We start from the raw sequence: 24,214 nt of genomic DNA, 5'->3' as shown, positions 1-24,214 counted from the left end.
CAAGTGCTAGGATTAAAAGTGGGCACCAATAAGCATAGCCCTGGCTTCAAACTTTGAATCATCCTGTTTCAGCCTTACCTCGGTGCTAATGCTACCATACTTGGTGGGGATTTTTTTTTTTTTAATTAGGTTATGGTAGAACTCCAGCAGTGTTGTGTAATGTAAATTTTTCCTCTAAGATGGAAACATTTGAAAGATTCCATCCCACTGGGAAGCTTTTTTAGTAGGAAGGCAAATAACTCAAAAGAGCTGCAGGAAGTCCCTGAAACTGACCAGATTCTCTAGGCCTCTTCCTGCCAGAGTAAGCAATGAAAACAGTCCCTTTCGGACCAAGAGAAGCAAAGTTGCAAAGAACACTCTTTAGACTAGACCAGCTGCTTGGAAGAAGCAGAAACCAGCCAAGCTGCCGGGAAGAGGTTTAGACCAGAGTCACTTGGAAAGAACATTCTCCAACCTGTTGAGCTGCCTGCAGGCTATGCAGTGTGCTCCAGGTTCTCAGCCTTTGTGAATTGACAGGCTGGGGTGGGCTCTAGTGACGCAGCTGTCTTTGAGTCATTCCTGCTCCTGTGAGTAACCCCTCACCCATATGCCTGTAACTTACGCCAATAAAACTCATTGGTTCACCAACTTGGACTTTTGTGGCTTCCGTACTTTGGTCTATTGTGGGCTCTCTATCTGGGGTGAGTAGATGTGTGTTGTATCTTCCACAGGAAAAGTTTTACTACACATCAAGCAGGTGCCCCACAATGAATTAGTCCCTGAATGTGTCGATTTAAAACAGACAACTTTTTAGATTTGCATTAAAACTTGGATTAAAAGAAGAAATTCCCTGCTAGGAGGACCTCCTGCGCGATGGTCAAGCTCATGCTGTACAGTGGAACCACTTCCCTAGCAGTTCAGTACTTGTTCTGTTTCCAATTCTAGTGCTGGGAATTGATCCTGGGACCTTGCACATGGTAGAGAAACGCTCTACCACTGTGCTATGCCTCAAATAGTGATTAATTCTTCTGTTTTTAATTTATTTATTCATCTGCTGTAACCTGGCTAGCCTCAAGCTCATTATATAGCCGAGGGATGACCTTGAACTTCTGATCCTCTTGCTTCTACCTCCTGAAGTGTTGGGATTACAGATGTTAACCACCACACCCCATTTATATACTGCTGGGGATCAGACTCAGGGCTTGTGCATGCTAAGCAAGCACTGTACCAACTAGGCTACATTCCCAGCCCCCATAGTTGGTTCTTACATATATAAAGTAGTATTAAGACCAATATGGGGTGGTTTAACTTTAAAACATATATGTCTCCCAGGTACCGTGATGGAGCGAAGCCTAGTGCATAGAGCATGCTAAGGAATACTTTACCATAGAGTGTGTCTCAAACACCTCCCTTTTTGTTTTGAAACAGGGCCTCATGTAGCCCAGCCTGTCTTCAGACTTGCTGTGTAGCTTACATGGAGGCTGAGATTACAAGTATGTGCCATCGTGCCTTGAACCCAGGGCCTTGAATATGATAGTCAGGGCTTTACTGATGAGCATCATCAACAGCCCCAGGCTCAGTCCCAGTTTGTAATAATAGGGCTGTTAATGTGCATATCATAGAGTTCTGAGTTCATGTATGTAGGTACCAGTTCCAGATTTATTGTCACATGTAGACTTATAGTGGAAAGAGGTCCATCATCCTGGGTTAATATCTTAACCATCAGAATGTTTTTATTAGGTAGGTGCTGCTGTCAGCCTTATTTTCCAGTTGAGGGGCACTAGGGTTTAGAAAATGGAAGTGGCTTCTCTGGTGTAATTTTATTTGCAAATGCTAAAAGGATGGTTGAACTTAGGCCTTATGCCAGAGCATCTATAAGGCCTTCGGGTTTGCATCCCCAAAACAAAGTAATAATGCTTACTGGAAGAACAGTGAGGGCACCGCACAGAAAGTAATAGTATCTGTCACCGGCTAGTAGAAAGAACAATTGTTAGCCGACCAGTTTTAATCATATATTCATGTATTATATTTCTTTACACAAATTGGAGGAAGTAGTATTGGGGGAGGCGTTGGGATATGGCCTTGATATGTATCCCTGGCTGGCTTGATGTGTAGCTTTGGTGGCTTCAAATTTTCAGTGATCCTCCTGCTTCAGCCTCTTGAATGCCCCTCTATGCCTGTGTTTTGCAGTTTTTAAAAACTTGGAAATATGTCTTTCTGCTTCGAGAAGATCTCCCTAGATAATTAGCGAGTACTGATTCATGGGTGTGGACTTTGCCCCATTCTTGTGTCATTTTTAGTAATAAAAATCTGGGAAGTAGAATTGCTTTATCAGGGGTACAGCTTAATTCCCATCTAGAATGTAGATGTTAATGGTTTTATATATCAGCTGCAATGTCTAGCATATAGTAACTCCTCAGTCTTGAAGAGTGAATATCTGATAGAATAAAGAGTCAAAATATTGCAGGTTGGATAGTGTATATCTTAAAAAACATCAGTAAGTACACAGAAGAAACCTTTTTAAATATTCATTTTTATTAATATGAATATGTGTGCGTCTGTGTGTGTGCAAGAGGCTAGAAAAGGTGTCGGATCCTCTGGAACTGGAGTTTCATGTGGGTCTGGGAATCAAACCTGGGTCCTCTGGAAGAACAGCAAGTACTCTTAACCACAGAGCGATCTCTCCAGCCCTGTTTTTACGTTTTTTTTTTGTTTTTTGTGTTTTTTTTTTTTTTTACATTTATTTTGTATGTGTGTTTGTGTGCATTCGCTTCTATAAGTAACACAGTATCTCTATGAGAAAATAACTTGAAAGAGTTGATTCTCTTTTCATTGCATGGGTTCTAAGGATTGAACTCAGGTCCTCGGGTTGGGCAACAGTAGACTGAGCCATCTTGCTGACTCTCTGTTTGTTTGCTTGTTTAAATAGGGTCTTGCTCCTGACTGGCCTGGAGCTCATTTTGTACAACCATGCTGGCCTCTAACTTGCTGTGATCCTCCTGCTTCAGCTTCCCAAAGTGCTAGGATTATATTGTTGGCTTTGCTTTGAAAAGCAGTAATCGGGCTGGAGAAATGGCTCAGTGGTTAAGAGCATTGGCTATTCTTCCAGAGGTCCTGAGTTCAATTCCCAGCATCCACATGGTGGCTTACAACCATCTGTTATGGGATCTGATTCCCTCTTCCAGTGTGCATGAAGACAGGTCACTCATATACATAAAATAAATATTTTAAAAAAAAAAAAAAAAAAAAAAGAAAAGCAGTAATCAATAAAACTAAAAAACTGTCATTGTCAAGATACCATGTAGCAAAAGGACATGCATTTTAAGTCAGTCAGAATTTGAGACATCTGCAGCACAACTGAACTGCCGTAGAAAAAGTACAAGGTCAGGCAGGGATGAGACTTACTTAGTCCATAGTGTGTCAAGCATACAAGAGCCCTGCACTACAATTAACAGAGTGGTGATGCATGCCTGTAATCCCAGCACTTGGTAGGTGCAAGCAGAAAGATCAGTTCAGGTCATCCTCTGCTGCTTAGAGTTGGAAGCCATCTTGGGCTACAAGAGATGCTGTCTCTAAACACAAGTAAGCAGTGAGATAGTTCTTAATCCCTGCTTCCCTGCAACTGCATTCAACTCCTCTGAAACAAGTTCCTGAGTAGAGTCTTTAGCACTGGTTCAGACCTGTAATCCTAGCACATGAGAGGCTAAGGCAGGGAACCACTCTGAGTTCAGGACTAGCACAAGCCACAGTAAGACTTTGTCTTAAAAAACAAAACACAAATGTCTGACACTTGTGAAAGTTGAAATTATTCAAGTAATCACTTAACAGAAAATCAAACCAGAGCCATTGAAATGGCTCAGCAGGTAACCGTGCTTGCTACCAAGCCTAGAGACCTGAGTTCTATCCCTGGAACCTACTTGGTGGAAGGAAAGAACTGACTCCCAAAAATCTTGACATGTAGGTGCACATACATGTACAAACACACAAATAAATGTGAGAAAATCAAATCAGTAATTCCATATTTTCAGCAAATAAAATAAGCATTTGTCTTAGAAAACCTGAAGAGATTAGGTTATTCATAACAAAGGAATCCCAACCTTCCATTAAAGAAGCAACAAAACTATACACTGTGCTATACACAACACTATTTAAGGGAAGAGCTGAAGACAAACGTGTACAATGATTTACACACACATTCGAACACACCCCACCTGGGGATTGAACCAGGGTTCAAGTGTGCTAAGCACATGCTTTCCCACTAAGCTGTCTCTCCAGCTCCTACCAGAGCTGATGCTGTTGTCCTCCCCAAGAAAATGAAGTGGCAGGGCACATTAGCAGTCCCTAGTAAAAGCGTCTCTAGACGGTTAGCACACAGTAAAGTCTAAGAAAGGACAGTTTTAATTGTTGAAGTGATAGGGGAATTGTATCTGAAAATGTAGCCTAAAGGATTTGGTAATTCTGTTCTCTCTTTAAATTCTCTCTCCCATGGCCGGGAGGTGGTGGCGCACGCTTTTAATCCCAGCACTCGGGAGGCAGAGCCAGGCGGATCTCCGTGAGTTCGAGGCCAGCCTGGGCTACCAAGTGAGTTCCAGGAAAGGCGCAAAGCTACACAGAGAAACCCTGTCTCGAAAAACCAAAAAAAAAAAAAAAAAATTCTCTCTCCCTCTCTCTCCATGGCACTAGGCCAGCAAAGCTTAATGTTGAGTCTTCATGGTCTTGAGAGGCAGGAGAAATGCCATTTATTCAAGTAGTGATCCTATCAGTTACACCTATAATACTTTTAAACAAGACCCAGTTTTCTGACCAGAAAAATGGGATAATAGCTACCTTTTTTTTTTTTTTTTTTTGTTTTTTGTTTTGTTTTGTTTTTGTTTTTGTTTTTCGAGACAGGGTTTTTCAGTGTAGATTTGGCACCTTTCCTGGAACTCACTCTGTAGACCAGGCTGGCCTCGAACTCACAGAAATTCACCTGCCTCTGCCTCCCAAGTGCTGGGATTAAAGGCGTGCACCACCACTGCCCGGCAATAGCTACCTTCTAAGATAGACTGAGCAGTAAATCAGATTTTGTGTGTGTGTGTGTGTGTGTGTGTGTGTGTGTGTGTGTGTAGTGCTTTGGATAGAGCCTGACAAATAAGTCACTGGAAGTTAAACAACAAAACATAAATGCAAATCAAAGTAATGAGGTGTCAGGGCTGGAGAGATGGCTAGGAGGTAAAGAGCATTTATTCCTTTTCCAGGGACCTATGTTTAGATCCCAGCACTCATACAGGGCAGCTTACAAACTGCCTTTAATTTCTGCTCCAGGGGATCCAACACCCTTTTCTGGTCTCCTAGGGCACCAGGCATGCACATGGTACACAGATGCACATGCAGTCAAAACACCCATACATATTTAAATATTGTAGATACGATTTAATCTATGAGAACTAACTACAGAGAATGTATTGGGAATTTAAATCCTTAAAACTGGGGCTAACGTTTGTATTTTTAATGCTTTTATATTTGCTAGGATTTCTTCTTCCTTCTCTTCTCTTGAGAGCACCACATAGACTAGCCAAGGTATGACTGTGAAGAACGAGCAGCATTGTGGTTCATTAGGGAGATGGCCTTCAGACTGTCCTGAGGACTTCCCCCTGGGGATCTCTCCCCGGCAGCACTCATGTCACCCCTGAATATCCCCAGCTGTCCTCTGCTTAGCCCATTCACAGCTGTATGCTTGATTAATGCTCCAAATGTTAACTTTAGAACAAAAGAATAATAATTACCCGGGCCCCTCCAAGTGAGCTGCTAGGTAGTAATTATCCAAGAAAGGTGCCACTATAAATAATCTGCCTCCATTCTGCGGGGCTCTTGATTGCCATTGTTCAGTTTATATGGGAACTGTGACTGCAATCCAGAATGGGGGCTTCATTTTCCCTTAGGTATGCAGAGATCCAGGTTATGCCCCCTGTTTATGGCCACACTGTCCCAGGTCACTGTCACTGGATACACCGTGAAGTTCTAACCTGTAACATTCACCTACAGAATGCCTCTTACTCAGTGCAGGGCTCTCCTGACGGAGGAAGGCAACTGAGGGAACTGGGTGAAGCTGGGGTCGGACCATCTGGCACCAGCCTGTACTTAACCTGTCCCCAGAGAAGATACTTGAGGTGGGGGACGTGTGGTCTCAGCACTCCGGGGGCCAACCAGGAGGATCACCTCAAATTCTTGGTCAGCCTGGTGTATAAATAGGGAGTTCCAGGTCAGCCATAACTCTGGTGTGAAACGTTTCCTTTCACTGCCCCTAATATAACTTGATAGCTCAGATTTGCCGAAAGGGACTATTTTTAAGTATAAATTAGAACTTCAGCTCCACTCTTGTGCTGTTCAGAAGCACAATAGAGACTATTCCTGAATGTTAAAACCGGATCACGTATTTCAAGGACTAGAGTCTGGGTATTTTGTGCAAGAGCAGATTTCCCCCTCTCCAGCAGAGTGCTTCTTAGCTGAGTCCTCTAGTGACCAAATGATAGGTTGGGCATGGACAATGCTGGTGCTTCTTGTATCGTTGTGGGTGGGTAAAAAGCATTCTAGGATCGCTCTCACCCCCCTTGAGAACAGGTCAAGGTTTAGTTTCAATAAAGAGTAGAGTCGCTCAAGACCCAAGTCCTTCATGGCTTCTGAGGGGGAGTGGGAGTGCCTTGCTTCTCAGGACACCAGCCGGTGGGGAGGAACGGGAAGGGGGAGGCTGGTGTAACCACCTCCAGTGCCTTGCTTTGCCTGGACTGCCTTGGGTGCTGGGTGTGCGAAGGGGGTGTTAGGGGAAAGGCTGAGACTGACGCCGGCTCCTGATCTCGCACCCTGTGGGAAGGAAGAGGAAGTGTATTCTGGAATAGCTTAAGCAGCTGCCGCTATTGGCCGCTGGGCCTGTCAGTCGCCTGGGGCTGAGGCTGAAAAGAGGAAGAAGGAGAGCTGTTGCCTGGAAGGGAGGAGGAGGGGGCTGAGCCCAGCGGAGCCAGGGGGCGTGGGGGCTGGGAGTGCAGGCCAATTGGCAGGGCGGGGCTGCCTTCGATCTGGCCACTTCTCTTAATCATCGCTCTTCTGATTCAGGGTGGCATTGTGTGTCCCAGTGTGCAAGAATAGCCCCAGAATCGGAAAGGCTGAACCCAGAGCTCTTCAGCAGGGAAGATTCCCTTCCCCCCCCTGCTTCAGGCTGCTGAGCACTGAGCGGCGCTCAGAATGGAAGCCATCGCCAAATATGACTTCAAAGCTACTGCTGACGATGAGCTGAGCTTCAAAAGGGGGGACATCCTTAAGGTAAGTGCTGATGTGGTTGCCTCTCGTGCTTGGCTGCCTTCCCTCCCCCTGGTAACACACAAAGAAGCTGTGCTCGCTCTTCCCCCAGTGCACACTTTGAACATTTGTCACCAGGGTTGTTGATTGGATAGCTTGCAGTAGATGCCGAGTGGATCATTAAATGTGGCCAACAGAGTTGGTGTGATGTGTGCTCCCTAACTGCCTTTGTGTGATGTCTGTCTGTTTATTGATACAGGGGAGTCAAAAGGGATATGAGTGATGGCTTTACCTTGTGAAGTTGTATTTATTTGGAAAAAAAAAAAAAACAAGGAATTTTTAAAAATCCTAAATGTGAATATTTATGTAAAAGCATTCCTCTAGTCTTACTGTGATAGCCAGGAGAATCTGCATTTTGTGATGGGATCCTAGTAGATCAGAAGCTGCTTAGGGAGAGAGAGGGTGAGCATATATGCACAAACTCGCTGAGGAGTTCATTGCTTTTGTTTCTGAAAAAAAGAATGGGAGTTCTACATAATAGTGTTTAACTTGCCCTTAGACAAGGCAGATTCAGCTTTCTTTAGAGGAACTTGAGCAATTGCTACAGATTAAAATCTAATTGCATAAAAAATGGATACAGATTAGAAGTGAGCCGCTTCACAGTTGGCAGCTTATTGACCCTGCTATGACATAGGCATTGGCTCCCCACCTGGCACATGGTGATTTACTCAACTGACCGAGCGAGCACTTGCACTTTGGGGCATCACTTTTCTTTACAGGGGTGAGCGTTGTCTAAGAGTGTGTGGACTCTGAGTGGGGAAAACTGAAGCCTAATGTTTTGAGTTCTACCTGTGTCTCAAGTTTTGATATTCTTTCCTTAGAGCCTTAGCTGGCAAATCCCAACAATCTAGACTTTTTTTTTTTTTTTTTTTTTTTTTTTTTGGTTTTTCGAGACAGGGTTTCTCTATGTAGCTTTGCGCCTTTCCTGGAACTCACTTGGTAGCTCAGGCTGGCCTCGAACTCACAGAGATCCGCCTGGCTCTGCCTCCCGAGTGCTGGGATTAAAGGCGTGCGCCACCACCGCCTGGCGTGTGACAGAACTTTTACTGAGGAGATGCCACACACTCAGCCCAGATACAGAGCCCACAACAAACTAAAGTATGGACACCACCAAAGTCCAACTTGGTGAGCCAGTCGGTTTTATTGGGATTACTTACAGGAATATGGGTGAGGGGTCACTTACAGGAGCAGAAATGACTCAAAGACAGCTGCATTACCAAGTCCCACCCCAGCCTGTCACAAAAGCTGGGAAATCTGGAGTACACTGGACAGCCTGCAGGCCACTCAACACTGATCTAAACCTCTTGCAGGCAGCCGGGCTGGTTTCTGCTTCCTCCAGTCTGGTCTCAGTCTTCTTACAGTCCTTTTCCCCCAAGCCCTTTCTTGCAGCACAGCTTCCTGAGAAGGAGATGCTCAGCTTTTATTGTTTACTGTGGCAGGGAGGAGCCTAGTGAATTAGGTCGGTTTCAGGGACTTCCTGCAGCTATTTTGTGGTGTTTACCCTCCTGTTTAAACAGCTTCCCTGGAGGATGGAATGTTTCAATCTCAGAGGAAACTGTTATACCTTTTCCACATTATGGAGCTGGGCTCTGAAACTGTTACTGAAAGAGGGGGAGAGGGGAGGGTTGGCTCTCAAGTTCCCTGAGCAGTGTTTGAAATGGTCCTTGAACTGCACCTAAGATGGTGCCGAAGGGCTGCTCCGAAAGTAAAACCTTTGTTGTGCCATAAAGCTCTTTGAGAGCTTCTGAATTTGAGAGATGGATAGAAGCAGCCCTGGCTTTAGAGCACTTTGCTAGTTTCTTAGAGTGCTGGAACTCCGAGAGGGAACTCCTGCTACTGAAGGACTTGTTACCATTGGTACAAGGTTGTTATTTTCTCTGTGGTTACTGTGTATAGTAGACAATCCACTTGTGTTATCTTATAAGGAGGCTGGTTACTCAGACACTCAACATTGGCAGCTTAAACAAAACGCTTAAGAACCAGGTTTTGATTTGTTTGGTTTGGTATTTTGGAGACAGTTTTTTTTTTTTTTTTTTTTGGCCCAGACTTGCTTAGAACTCACTATGTAGCCCAAGATTGCAGGTGAGCTGCAGCATGCCTGGCACTGTTGTCTTAATGTGCAGGAATTCCTTTAACTTACCTAGTGACTTGCACTTGCCACTCCCTGGTGACTGGCTCTTAAGTTTGTCCTGTACCTAGACCATGAATCTTTGACAAGTTGTTCGTGTCCTCCTGGGAATTTTTATGATGAGGAAGGTGAATCAGAATGTTCCCACTTACTTTCACATTCTATTTGGGAGAGAAAGCCATACACTTGATTCTTTCCAATTTGGTAGATAACTGGGATATGAAGTCACAATGCCATTATTGCTTTTGAACAGTGGCCATTAGCTGTTTGTTAGTAATCTTGTGGCTTTACTCCAAAAAGTGAGTGAGAGGGAGTATGAATATGTGTGTGTTGATACAGTGGTTGCCCTTTGTCTCATAGCTCTGAAACAGCTTTATGAAGAGGAGGGACATGTTCTGTGTTAAGAGCTGTTGGTAAAACAAACAAGCAGTTTTCTTCCTTCCTTCAGGGAGTCATCACTCGCTTGGATATCATTTGATAGCTCTGGCCTCATGAAAGGGACTGGAGTGGCACGGAACACTTAAAATTTGATTGAAACAGAGATATTTGTCGTCCCTTTTCTTTTCTTCCTCTTCTTGTTTTGTATCTTCGCTTGTTCTATCTTGAGATGATACCCGTGTTACCCATGCTGGTGTCAGATTCATCTGCTTTTGTTACTTGTCCTTACCTATCTAAGCTTGTGCTTTGCTTGGAGAGCAGAGGCACTGGGACTTAAAAAGCTTTTCTTGCGAGCTTCAAGCCTTTGCATGGCTGTACTGCACTCAAGTCCCCATCGTGGTGGTGGAGGCTTGCAATGGGCCCTGAGAAAGGGACTGGGGTGGAGCTCAGTAGAACAGTACTTGCTAGGCATTCGAGAAACCCTTTGTATCTGTAGCCTTGGTCGTACCAAACTGCCTTGTAGTCTGTGTATATCCTCAGATACTGCTGCACGGGGATCCAGAGGCCATTTCAAGCCCATAGACCTTTGTGAATTCTATTAAAGCTGCTTGCTTGCTTGCTTGCTTCCGTTCTGGAAGGGACTAGCACTCCAGTCATCGAGGTATCCTCTGGCTCACTACCTTTACTATCCTCCTGAACCGCTTGAGAAGTAGGTCTTGGGTTCACTTCCTGCCTTTGAGCATCTGTCTGTCTGTCTGCTGCTTGGCCTAGTTCAGTGTCATGTTTACTGAGCACGCCTTGAACCAGACTGTGTTCCTTGCCTTGACTGTTGGGGAAGAAACCTAAGCTACACTTTCTGTCTTCAACAGCTCTGAAAGAAAAACACATCACTGTACTAAGCAGCCCAAGACAGTGTTAAGTTCCAGGGTTTTAGAAGAGGAAAGGCCCCTTTAAAACTCCTTAACTTAGGCCGGGCGGTGGTGGCGCACGCCTTTAATCCCAGCGCTCGGGAGGCAGAGCCAGGCGGATCTCTGTGAGTTCGAGGCCAGCCTGGTCTCCAAAGTGAGTTCCAGGAAAGGCGCAAAGCTACACAGAGAAACCCTGTCTTGAAAAACCAAAACAAACAAACAAACAACAAAAAAAAACCTCCTTAACTTAGATTTTTAAGGTGTTGGGGTTTTTTTAGTGTTTTTGTTTGTTTGTTTTGGTTTTTCAAAACAGGGTTTCTCTGTTTAGTCCTTGCTGTCCTGGATCTCACCCTGTAGACCAGGCTGGCTTCGAACTCTTGAGACCACCTGCCTCTGCCTACTGAGTGCTGGGATTAAAGGCGTGCCCCACCACTGCCATGCCTAGCTTTTAATTTTTACATTTATTTACTTATTTATTGTGTGGGGATGGGCACTTGTGCCACAGCATGCTTGTGGAAGTCAGTCCTTTCTCTCCTTCTGCTGTGTGGGTCCTGGTGATCGACCTCGGGTCAACAAGCTTGGTAGTAAGTGCATTTTACCTACTGAGCGGCCTCACCAGCCCCAACTGGGCTTGTATTGGGGGAGGTGTAGAGTCCCAAGCCTGGAATGTTCTAGTCTTCATTGTGTGATCTAAGTACCGGTGTAGGTATTGGCTGTTAGGAATGGAGGAGGATGCTGTGAGAGATGCTAAAGGGGAAATGATGGCTTTCTACCTGGCATCTAATGGTGTCTGCATCTCCTGTGTGGTACAGGAGGACTGCCCACTGGTGAGCACATCCATCTGCTTGGCTGGTTTCATCACAGCTGCAAGGCCTATATTTTGGTATAGAAGTCTCATTTCAGGTATTTGAATAAAACGTGTAAAGAAAGTAAAAGTAAGGCTGTTTTAAAATCTAGTATTGGTATACTGAGAGACGCATTTATGATTACCTATGAGTAATGTCGTTCACTAAACTAGAACGTTGTGTTTTAAGTATTTTTTTCTATTCCCTCCCCACCCCCCCAGACAGGGTTTCTCTTTGTAGCAGTCCTGGCTGTCCTGGAACTCACGCTGTAGACCAGGCTGATCTCGAACTCAGAGATCCGTCCTGCCTCTGCCTCCCAAATGCTGGGATTAAAAGTGTGCGCCGTTACCACCTAGCATGACATTAACGTCTTTATGGCTGAAAAAAAAAAAAAAAAAAAAGATCCGTTTTATAAATGTAAAGTGCATTTTCTTGATTCTGTTGTTGGCCATCCCTGTTGGCTCCCTGACTTCGCTGTTGTGACTGGTGCTGGGGTAAACACCGATCCAGATGCCTCTGATATTTGACTTGGAGTCATAAGGAAATACTAGAGGAATTGGGGTAACTTGATTTATTTTTTATTTTATTTATTTGTTTATTTTTTAGACAGGATTCCTCTGTGTACTTTTGGTGCCTGTCATGGATCTTGCTCTGTAGACCAGGCTGACCCCAAACTCACAGAGATCCACCTGCCTCTGACTCTTGAGTGCTGGGACTAAAGGTGTGCGCCACCACTGCCCAGCAGGTCATGTGATCTCTTTATTTTAGATTTTTAGTTTGTTCTTCAATTTATCATTGTCTTTATGTGTTTTTTTTTAAATTTTGCGTTTGTACGATGTGTATATGAGTGTGTCACAGCGTTTGTACGATGTGTGTATGAGTGTGTCACAGTGTTTGTACGATGTGTGTATGAGTGTCACAGTGTGTATGTTTGTATGATGTGTATATGAGTGTGTCACAGTGTATGTTTGTATGATGTGTATATGAGTGTGTCACTGTGTGTATGTTTGTACGATGTGTGTATGAGTGTCACAATGTGTATGTTTGTATGATGTGTATATGAGTGTGTCACAGTATGTTTGTATGATGTGTATGAATGTCACAGTGTGTATGTTTGTATGATGTGTATATGAGTGTGTCACAGTGTGTATGTTTGTATGATATGTGTATGAATGTCACAGTGTGTATGTTTGTATGATGTGTATGTGTGTCACAGTGTTTATGTTTGTATGATGTGTATATGAGTGTGTCACAGTGTATGTACGATGTGTATGAGTGTGTCACAGTGTATGTTTGTATGATGTGTATGTGAGTTTGTATGATGTGTATGTGAGTGTGTCACGGTGTGTATGTTTGTATGATGTGTATGTGAGTGTGTTGCAGTGTGCATGAGAAGGCCATAAAACAACTTGGTTAAGTCAGTTCTCTCCTTCCTCAGGGTGTTTTTTTTTTTTTTTTAATTCTATTAATTATGTTTGGGGTGTGTTGTGAACATGTCACAGCATGCGTGTTTAAGTCAGAAGAGTTTGTTGCTATTGGTTTGCTCCTTCCATCATGTGAATCCTAGGGATTGAACTTGGGTCATCAAGCTTGGTGACAAGAGCCTTGACCTGCTGAGCCATCTCATTGGCTTTATCTTTAGTTTTTACGGAATGGCCATACTGATTTTCATAGTGACTGGAGTAGTTTACATTCTCATCAAGAAGTATATAAAGGATTCTCTTTTGTCCAAATATTCAGCATTTATTGTTACTCTTTCTTTTTTAGATTTTTTTTAAATGTTTATTATGTTTTTACATTTTATTTATCTTGATGTGGGTTGGGGAAGGAATGTGCCAGCGTGTCTATATGGAGAAAGAAGTCTGTTTCTTTTTCCGTCATGGGGGTCCCAGGGATCAAACTCAGATTGTCGGGCTTAGTGACAAGTATCCTTGCCCCCTGAACCACCTTACCCCCCTGAGTCTACCTTTAAAACAGCACAGGAACTACAGCTATAACATGAAGATAAACTATTCAAATGGTTTGTCTTAGGGTTTCGATTGTGTGAAGAGACACAATGACCACGGCAATTCTTTTTTTTTTAAGATTTATTTATTTATTTATGTATACAGCATGTATGACTGCAGGTCAGAAGAGGGCACCAGATCTCATTACAGATGGTTGTGAGCCACTATGTAGTTGCTGGGAATTGAACTCAGGACCTCTGGAGGAGCAGTCAGTGCTCTTAACCTCTGAGCCATCTTTCCAGACCCTCTTTTAGATTTTTAAATTTATTTTTATTTTCTATATATGAGTGTTTTACCTGAGTGTATCTCTTTGCACCACATGTGTGCTGCACTTGAGGAGGCCAGACAGGGACATCATTCTGACTGCGGTGAGGTAGAGTCTCTGGAGTTTTGTTTGGTTGGTTGGTTTTAGTTTATTGAGACAAGGTTTCTCTGTGTATCCCTGGCTGTCCTGGAACTTGCTCTGTAGACCAGGCTGGCCTGGAACTCAGAGATCCTCCTGCCTCTGCCTCACGAGTACTGGGATTAAAGGCATGCTCCACCACCATCCGGCCTTAGCTTGATTTTTAAAATGACAGTTTGTCATATGAGTTCTCTCAAGGCAAATAGATTTATAGTCACTTTGTCAGCTGAACGCAGAGTTTCCAAATGGATGCTGAGAATGAACTTTCGGTTCCTACGCTTCTTGAGGAGCTGGGATAGAGACCCACTTCCCTCTTCTGGGGAAGAACTGACTGAGGACATGCACTGTTCCCTTGGGGCGTCACATTCTGTCTCTTTGGCAGTAGGTTGAGCAGACACCATTTAAGGAACTCTGGCTGGATGTTTGGACCTTAAACATCCAGCACTAAAGAACTGATACCATTAACCCCATAAAGGGCTGACACCGTTAGCTCCATCATGTGGATGTGTAAGTAGGCTCAGAAACAGCCCCTGGAGCTGTGAGCCACCCAACGTGGGTACTGGAAACCAAACTCTGGTCATAAGGCAGAATCGGTCTGTGCTCCTAACTGCTGAGCCATCTCTCCAGCCCCTGGTTTTAAATCTTTTAGGCTAAAGTGCACCATAGTCAGTGTTTAATATCAAAACTTTGAGGCCTTAAAAAAACAAAACAAAACCCAAATGACCGAGAAAAATCTTGCTCCACTTGGCAGGATTTTTACCATGTACTGGATGTGGAATGAGAGACAGTTAGAGTGTATTGTAAGGAGTTAGACTCCGTAGCCTGCTCTACAGAGCAAGTTCCAGGACAACCAAGGCTACACAGAGAAACCCTGTCTCAAAAAACAAAACAGAAAAAAGAGTTAGATTCCAGGCTAGACTCTGAATCTTAGCTCTTCTACTAGCCAGTTGTGATCTTGGACAGTTGGCTTAACAGTTTTGCATTTGGTCCTCCCATCTGTAAAATGGGACTAATAATACCTGCCTTCCTAGGGCCACCATAAAGTTTAAAAGAGCTAACATGCTAGTGTGTTTAAAGCAGTGACTAACATACATAGACTGTAATTGGCTAGCTGCTCTTAATTTTACTAAGAGATTCAAGAGCACAAACAGTGTCGGGGAACTCCTAAAGTCATACGCCTCTATCCACTAACCTGGTAAGTGTGTGTCTACTGTTACCTCAAATTCTGGTCTGCTAAACCCTGTCCCAGAACTCAGGGTATTTATTTGGTTTTAGTTTTGGTTTGAGACAGGGTCTCACTATGTAGCCCTTGCTGTCCTGGAACTCTCTGTAGACCAGGTTGGCCTTGAACTCAGATCTGCCTACTTCTGCCTCCCAAGTGCTGGAATTAGAAGCATGAACCACCATGCCATCCCACTTAAACTTATTTTAGTTATTAGAAAGAACTAGGGAACTCCGAGCTCTATATAGACCTCTTTTAGTACTGTTTCAGAAATATTCACGCTTTATCATTACACAATACAGGCTGTTGAAGTGGCTCTGTGGGTAAAGACACTTGCTGCAACCCTGGAGAGCTGAGTTCCATTCCTGGGACTCACGTAGTGGAGGAGAGGATTGACTCCTGAGAGTTGTCCTCTGACCTCCACCTGTGCACCTGGCTTGGCAGTGCATGTGTGCACATGTGTGCATGCAGGTGGGTACGTGTGTAGGTGGATGTAGCTGAACATGTAGCTCAGTGGCATAGTGCGTGCGTGCATGACATACACAGAGTCCTGTGGTTCCTTTCCAGCACTGGAGGAAAAACAAAACAACTTCAATATGCTGCTATTTCCTATATTTTACTAATTTTTCTAGTGGTTACATAATATATCAAGGTAAAGTTCTTTAATTGACTTTCCTAGTTCCCTGTTGCTGGGTTTTTTGATTGTTTCTATTAATAATTTAGTTTTTAGTCTCAAGGGGGACCTTGGGTACTGTGTTGTCCTGCTGTCTGACTCCTGGACTGATGTCACCTGCTTTAAGACAGTTACTGAGAATAGCCCCAAATTCTCAGCCAGAATAGATCTAACAGTACATCTGTTTGCTTCATTCTCAGTCCCCTGATAACAATAGGACATTATTTCAGAGTTTGACAGTGTTTTATGGGACTGTGATAACCAGATTTATGAAGTGCTTAAGCAGCTTTGATATCTGAAATGTTTGGTGTTTTTCTCAGGCACGTTTTATTTTGTGCCTTTAAGGTGATTTTTGCCTTTCTAGCTCTGTCATGAAGCTAATAAGTAATTATAACACTAGAGAAGTTTTACATGTATTTCTAGATACATTGTAGTTTTTGGTTTTTGTTTTTTGGTTTTTGTTTTTCAAGACAGGGTTTCTCCATGTAGTTTTGGTGCCTGTCCTGGAATTCGCTCTGTATACCAGGCTGGCCTCGAACTCACAGAGATCTGCCTGGCTCTGCTTCCCAAGTGCTGGGATTAAAGGTGTGCGCCACCACCGCCCAGCTTTGTAGTTTGTTTTTGAGGCAGGATTTTTGCTATATATACTTGGCTGGCCTGAACTCACCATGCAGACTAGCCTGGCTCTAACCCAGAGATCTGCCTCTGCCTGGACTAAAGGTGTGCACCACCAATGCTGACTGTATTCTGTAGTTAGTGAATCTCTTCTAGACAGATTTCCTAACAAATGTCTAGAAAAAAAGTGGAAAAACAAACTAGGTTTTGTTTAGTTTATGCTGCAAGTATACTTTAAAGTTACGAAGCTGTGCTGGGGGTTTTGAGAAACAGGTAGAATAGGTAGTAAAACCTCCTCATTCACGAGCACGCGCATTTTCAGTGGTCTGGATGCTGGTGGCTTGTGGAAGACTTTTAATGTCTGGCCAGCATTTAATAATAGGTGTATTTGTAACATAGACTTTTGTAATCAGAAAAGGCATAAATGAATAGGTACCATCTCCAGATGGCGGTTACAAGTGACTTTCCGTTGTTGCTGGGTAGCCCTCTGGTAGTCCTCTCTGGCCTGAAAGTCACAGACGTCCTCCTGCCTCAGCTTCCCAAGGGCTAGAAACAGGCATGTGCTCTTCTTAAAGTGCAGCTGGCTCTCTAATAATCCAGAGTTTCTTTACCCCAGTTGGATTCATGTCAGGGATCTGTCAGCTTCACTATGTCAGTTTCTGCAGAGTGTTTGCTTTGAAAGTAAGTGAAGACTTGAAGGTTCCAACAGCTTTTTAATGTTAATTCATTTAAGTATTGAGTATTAAGGAAAGCGAGGTTATGCTTTTTCTTGTGGCCAGATAACTTTTTTGAAATGAAGTAAATCTCGAGTCATGATTTGGAGAATTTATAACCCCCCATCAATGTTTAAGTTTTTGGAAGTCTTCAGGAAAAGCATTACTATGTACAGCCGCCATCACTATCTACTATGTGCAGCTGCCATCGTGACTACTGTGGTCTCTGAAAGTCCAGTGAGGAAAACCCAATAATAAAACTGAGTTCCAAATACACATAATGGAAGTAAGCAGGTATGTCAGTTGTGGATAGACAGACAGGGTGTCTGTTTAAGTGTCCTGCATCCCTTTAGAGACCGTCAGGGTTTTGCAGCAGTCAGGATGTTAGAGAAGACTTTTCTCACAGTCACCGAATCCAAATGGAACCTGGAATTTGTCAGTTTTCTGAACCGTTGTTGTAACAGCATCTACATCAGACATCCATCTCGATGAGTTTGTGACCAGTGGCCTCACCTAATACCCAAGGTAGAAACTGATAGACCCAATCAATCTTGCTTTGAAATTAGTTACTTACTCTGTCTCCTAACTGAGGTCACTGCAGAGACCCACCAGTGTGCTTTCACATGTCCTGGAGTTGGGAAGTCACACTCTGTAGGTCCTTATCTGGGCCTTGATGACGTGATCACGCCCACTGGGCAGCTGCTGACATGCGCTGCAGACTTCAGGATTCACTGTTAGTTTGCTGGAGCCGAGTGTGAAGGCTGATTTTGGCTCATCTTTCCCACCTTCCTGCTAAGTCACAAAGGTCCAGTAGGAAGGACACACTCCTCATCTGCATAACTACAGGTGACCCAGTCAGATTAGTTTCTGCTCTAAACTTGGTTTGAGGTTTTTGTGTTTGTTTTTTATTTATTGAGATGGAGTCTTGATACGATACTCAGATTGGCTTCATCTCCTGCCTTATCTTCCTGGTAGCTGGAGTACCCACACTTGCCACCACACCTGGCTTCTGAACCCTTGGTTTTTGTTCTGTTTTAGATGCATGGTCTTACGTCTGGGTCTCAGTTCATGGTCGTCCCACTTTTGCTTTGGCAGTGCTGGGATTGCTGGTGTATTTTTTATTTTTTGAGACAAGGCCTCACTGTGTATCCCCAGCTAGCCTGAAACTCACTGTGTAGACCAGGTGACACTGTTGTTCGAATCTAGATGGTCTTTTAATAAAAAACCCAGTACCAGATATTGGGGTAAAAGCTGAAAGATCAGAGAAGCGGAGCCACCACCTATTACCCCACCAACTCCACGAATCCTCTGACTGAAATCCTGAGTCCTCACCCAAAAGGGTCTCAGCTGAACTGCCTTAGTTCCTGTTTTTCTCACGTCTTTTTTTGTTTGTTTGTTGTTCGAGACAGGGTTTCTCTGTGTAGCTTTGCACCTTTCCTGGTACTCACTCTGTAGCATAGGCCGGCCTCGAACTCACAGAGATCCGCCTGGCTCTGCTTGTGTGCTTCCCAGTACTGGGATTAAAGGTGTGTGCCACTACTGCCTGGCTCTATGTCTAATTTAATGGTTAGCTCTGTCCTCTGATCCCCAGGTAAGCTCTATTGGGGTGTATAATATATCACCACACTACATTGAACTCAGATTCATCCGCCTTCGCCTCTCAGGTGTTGAGATTAAAGGTGGGCATGCCTGTTCCTGACTCTTTTTTTGTTTTTGCTTTTGTGTGTGCTGTTTGTTTGAGAGAGGGTCTCACTATGTAGTCCAGGCTGACCTTGAATTTACAACTTTCCTCTTGGCCTGAGTACTAGGATTCCAACCATGCTGCACCATGCCCACTTTGCACTTGGTGATTTAAAATGCATAGTAGATACATGAACTCAGTCTCTGACCTGCACTCCTCCCGACCCCCTAGTGTCTGGGTATTAAATGCATGCCGATATGACTGGTAGATACATTGTCTTCTGTTGTTATTTAACTTTTGGTTGTGTAGCTGAGGATAGCCCTGAACTTCTGATCCTCCAGCCTTGGGATCACAGGCGTGCACCAATATGTCTGGCTGCATTGCACATTGGTTTGTTTTCATTTTCTCCTTTAAAAAAAATTATTTTTGTGGGCGGTGGTGGCACACACCTTTAATCCCAGCACTCAGGAGACAGAAGCAGGTGGATCTCTGAGTTCAAGGCCATCCTGGTCTACAGAGCTGAGTTCCAGGACAGCCAGAGCTACATAGAGAAACAAAGCAAAAAACCCAAAGATTTGTTTTTGATTGTGTTACATGTATGTGTGGGTGAGTACAGGTACTTCCGGAGTCCAGAGGAGGGTGTCAGACAGCTGCAGCTGAAGCTGTGGTGCTGGGAACCACACACAGGTCTCCTGCAGTGCCCACTCTTGACCCCAAGGTCTCCTGCAGTGCCCACTCTTGACCCCAAGGTCTCCTGCAGTGCCCACTCTTGACCCCAAGGTCTCCTGCAGTGCCCACTCTTGACCCCAAGGTCTCCTGCAGTGCCCACTCTTGACCCCAAGGTCTCCTGCAGTGCCCACTCTTGACCCCAAGGTCTCCTGCAGTGCCCACTCTTGACCCCAAGGTCTCCTGCAGTGCCCACTCTTGACCCCAAGGTCTCCTGCAGTGCCCACTCTTGACCCCAAGGTCTCCTGCAGTGCCCACTCTTGACCCTGAGTCATAGCTCCCCTATCCCTTTTTTGTTTTTGTTTGTTTTTCAAGACCGAGTTTCTCTGTAACAGCTCTTGGCTGTCTTGAAACTCACTCTGTAGACCAGGCTGGCCTCAAACTCAGAGATCCACTTGCCTCTGCCTCCCGAGTTGATGACTTCTTGAAATTTCCTACCTTGATAAGTTTTATCTACAAATACCAGTAGATTATAGGACTGGTGAGATGGCTTAGTGGGTAAAGGCACTAGTTGCCAAACATGACCACCTGAGTTTCTGTCCTTACAAGATGTCCTCTGACCGCTACATGCCAAGATGGCGCATGCTCTGTGGCATGCATACACACTAAATAATGTTTTTCTAAAAAGGCTTTAAAGAAATCCCTGAGTATTTCCTAAGTACTTAAATGAGTGCTGTGCTTAATGATACAAAGACCAGGTTTCAAGGTCTAAATAATACTTAATGCCCTGTTGTAAGAGCTTGCTGAAGATAGACATTGGATGTTTTGAATGGAACAGACATTGTAAGACATTGGACAGATTTCTGAGTTAATTTCGAAGCTCTCATGACCGCATTTTGGCTGTGTAGCTGTCCGTGACTTACTAAGGACTTAACTTCTAAATTTAGCAAAGCTCTGAAGCGTTAACTGGAGCTGTCCTAGAACACTTCAACTTGGAATTGTCTTTGAGAAATGTATTTGGCAGTTTTGAAAGTAGATGTGAGCCATTGATAGCAGCGTGGCATACCCAAGAGCCTTGAACTTACTATGACATTCAGTTTCTGTGAAATACTTCAGTTCAGTGCCTTCAGATTTCCTGCCTCTATCTCTTTCCGGATATACTTTATGGAACAGTTTTCTGTATAGAAAATATAGACGAGGGCTGGAGAGGTGCCTCAGTGTGCAGAAGCCCTTGCTATGCAAACAGGACAGCCTAGGTTCAATCCTAGAGCCCACTGTGGGAAGACAGAACCAATTCCGAAAGGTCCTATGACCTGTAACATGCACTTTATGGTGTGCACATGTCCCACCCTCCCAATAACACGCTTTCACACAAAAATCTTTAGAAAAGAAAATATGGAATATACTGCTTAAGTGGGGCCGCTGTTTATTTCCTTATTTATGTGTCACTGGGGCTTGAAGCCCAGTCCTTTCCCGACCTGAGAAATGCTAAGTGCTCACTTTACCAATGAACTGTTATCTCCAGGCTTGGGACTGCTTTTAAAAACCAGAGCTTTCAGGGGTTGGGGATTTAGCTCAGTGGTAGAGCAAGCGCAAGGCCCTGGGTTCTGTCCTCGGCTCTGAAAAAAAAAAAACCAAAAAAACCCAGAGCTTTCTTTGTGTTAAAAACATCCTGGGGCCAGGCAGCAGTGGCATATACCTTTAATCCCAGCACTTGGGAGGCAGATTTTTGTGAGTTTGGAGCCAGCCTGGTCTACATAGTGAGTTCCAGGTCAGCCAGGGCTACATAGTGAGACCTTGTCTCAAAACAAGCCAACAAACAAAACAAAAATAGCCCAAACTTCCTTGGGCCCTTTCACACTCTTTGTGGTTTTTTCTTAACCTAAGTTATCTCTGCTAAAAAAACAAATACTAATAGACTGAACTTCACAGATGTTTTAGTGGCTTCAGAAATACAAAAGGGTAAGTAAGCCTTTTATTTCCTTCATCTCCAGAACGTCCTAATAGACCAGAGAGTTTATACAAGAACCCTGTTTCTCCATCCATTTCTGTCTCCACTTCCCCACCTCTTGTCTTTTCTCTGAATGAGGTCTCACTCACTCCTCAAATCACAACACCCCCCTGCTGCAGCTTCCTGAGTGTGTGAGCCTCTGCTGCTCCTGGCTGGATGTTAGTCGTCAGTTAAAAACATCGAGATAGTGGAAATGAAGATGGGATTGTGAGTGTGAGTCAAGGGTGGAATGCTTGCCTAGCAGATGGGAGGCCCTGGTTTCTACCCTCAACGTTGCCAGGGGGACAGTTGTTCAGAGTTAATTAAAAAGCCCAAATTTTCATTCATGAAACCTAAACATGTTTGCTGAGTTCATGCTATTTATCAAATATAGAAGCATGGAATCCCCCAAGGCCATGGCTGATGAGAAGGACTGAACTGCTTACCAACCCCAGGTCTGTGGGAGGCCAGCTCCCACCTTTTCCAGGGTTCCTATGAGGAGGAGAGAGGGATAAGAAAATATTAGGTAGAAAGATAGCAAAGAGAAGAAAGACAGAAACACAGGATAACTTTGGGAGGACCTGGGGCAATACCCAACGTCCCCTTCTGCCTCTTCAAAAGGGCTTTTTATAACAATGCCAAGGGGTGGGGCAAAAGACCTCCCCCTTGCTAGATCAAAGCACACCACACAGCCAAGTGCAGACCCTTCCAGACACCTGGTAAACACGCCCTTATGCAGCCCTGCTGAGTAAAGCAAGCTCAGATTCTCTGACCCTGAGTAATTTGGGCCTCCACACAGGTTCCCTCCACAGGAGTGTAGCTGGTAGAGCGTCATCAGTGAGCGCCGAGAAGGAAGTCCAAGGACAGTATCCAGTCTTGCCATATGCTGAGAGCATGTTCTACCACTGATCTGTTCCCACAACCTTTGAACATAGATTGTTTGTTTGCTTTGAGACAGGGTGTCTCTGTGTAGTTCTGGCTCTCCTGGAACTCAAAATGGAGATCTTCTGCCTCATGAGTTCTGGGATCCACCACGCCTGGGTGAACGGTTTTAAAATTAAATTTTATCTAATTTGTGTGTGTGTGTGTGTGTGTGTGTGTGTGTGTGTGTGCGCGCGCGCGCACCAGAGGACACCTTCTGGTCAGTTCATTTTTTCCACTGTCAGGTCCAGGGCTCAAACTCAGGTGGCCAGGCTTGCACAGTGAGAGCTTTTTGCCCATCGAGCCATCTTGCCAGCCCCTGAACATAGATAGACTCATTGAGGCAAACTCTCACTGTGTAGTCCTGTCTGGCCTTGAGTTTACAGAGATCTGCCTGCTCTGCCTCCCTGCTGTTGCATCATTACACCCAGCCCTGAACATAGATTTTTAAGGAGACACTTGATCTTCAAACATTTGGTTTTTATAAAGTCAGTTGCAGAAATAGCACAGTGTGTCTCTGTATACCTTACACCAAGTTTCCTGTTACTAACCTCAGGTTAGTATAGCCCATTTGACAGAGCTAATGACCAGTATTGATGCACACCTCTCAGCTTTCCCTAGTTTTCTCTGTGGGTGGGGGGTGAGGGGTGGTGGTGGGGGGATGGTATGGTGTGGGGTGTGGTGGTATGGTATGGTGTGTTTGAGGTATGGTATGGTGTGTGGGAGGTGGTATGGTATGATGTAGGGGTGTGTGGTGTGGGTGATATAGTATGATGTGTGTATGGGGGTGTGTGTATGGAGGGGTGAGGGGGTGGTATGGTATGTGGGGGGTAGTATAGGGTGGTGTGGTATGTGTGTGTGGGTGATATGGTATGGTGTGTGTATGGGGGGGTGGTATGGTGTAGGGTGATTAGAAGCCAGAGGTCAACATCAGGTGTGCCTTCCTTTATTACTCTCTGCTTTATTTTTTGATTCAGGGTCTCTCGTAGAACCTGGAGCTTACTATGTTGACTGGACTGGCTAGCTAGCCCCTAAGATCTGCCTGCCTGTCTTTGCCCTCTCTCCCTAGCTGGGGCTACAGACATGCACAGCCACACCTGGCTTCTACATGGCATGGGGTTCTGAACTCAGGTCCTTTTGCATAGCACACTCTTCACCAGCTGAGCAGAAGCCCAGATGCCCTTTATCTTGCTTTGCTTTCCTCTTCTTTTTTTTGGGGGGGGGGCAAGCCCCCCTCCCCTGACAGGATTTCTCTGTAGTCTAGCTACAGAGAACTCTCTTTGTAGACCAGGCTGGCCTTGAACTCACAGAAATCTGCCTACGTCTGCCTCCCAAGGACTGGGATTAAATTAAAGGCATCCACTACCATGCCTGGCTTTAGTTCATGTGTTTTTTCCATTTCAAAGTGCCACACTGTTAAGTTGTGCCTCCCTAGGCTTAGCTGTACAGCTGAGCATACAGACTTTAAATGCTGTGTGTTTTATTATCAGCTGGGCCTGTCATGGCACAGGCCTGTAAGTCAGCTGCTTGGGAAGCTGGGGCAGGATTATTAAAAGGTCAGAGGGCCTGGGCTGCATTGAGTAGATGGCTGGCTTAGGAAACAGTGAGTGTCTCAAACTGTAAACAGGGGATGGAGGAGACTCAGAGCTTACTAGTGCTTGCTGGTTTTTGCAGAGGATCTGGGTTCCGTTCCCAGCACCCACAAAGAGACCCACAACAGTCTGTAATTCCAGTTCTAGAGGGTTAGACTCCCT

At 44.6% G+C, this 24,214-nt stretch overlaps 1 protein-coding gene across 1 annotated transcript in view; it reads left to right on the top strand.

The window, feature by feature from the left end:
• Grb2 (growth factor receptor bound protein 2) overlaps window positions 1-24,214 on the top strand; it is a 74,038-nt gene that overhangs the window by 2,449 nt on the left and 47,375 nt on the right. Inside the window, exon 2 of the mRNA XM_059272112.1 lies at window positions 7,069-7,275. Within this exon, the coding sequence (XP_059128095.1) occupies window positions 7,198-7,275 (78 nt within the window). The 5' untranslated portion in view covers window positions 7,069-7,197. The remainder of the gene's footprint in view (window positions 1-7,068; window positions 7,276-24,214) is intronic.

Source organism: Peromyscus eremicus, chromosome 8a (genome assembly GCF_949786415.1).
Source record: "Peromyscus eremicus chromosome 8a, PerEre_H2_v1, whole genome shotgun sequence".
NCBI classification, from domain to species: domain Eukaryota; kingdom Metazoa; phylum Chordata; class Mammalia; order Rodentia; family Cricetidae; genus Peromyscus; species Peromyscus eremicus.
Note: the sequence above shows the minus strand (reverse complement) of the source record. Positions and strands in the feature narration are given on the sequence as shown.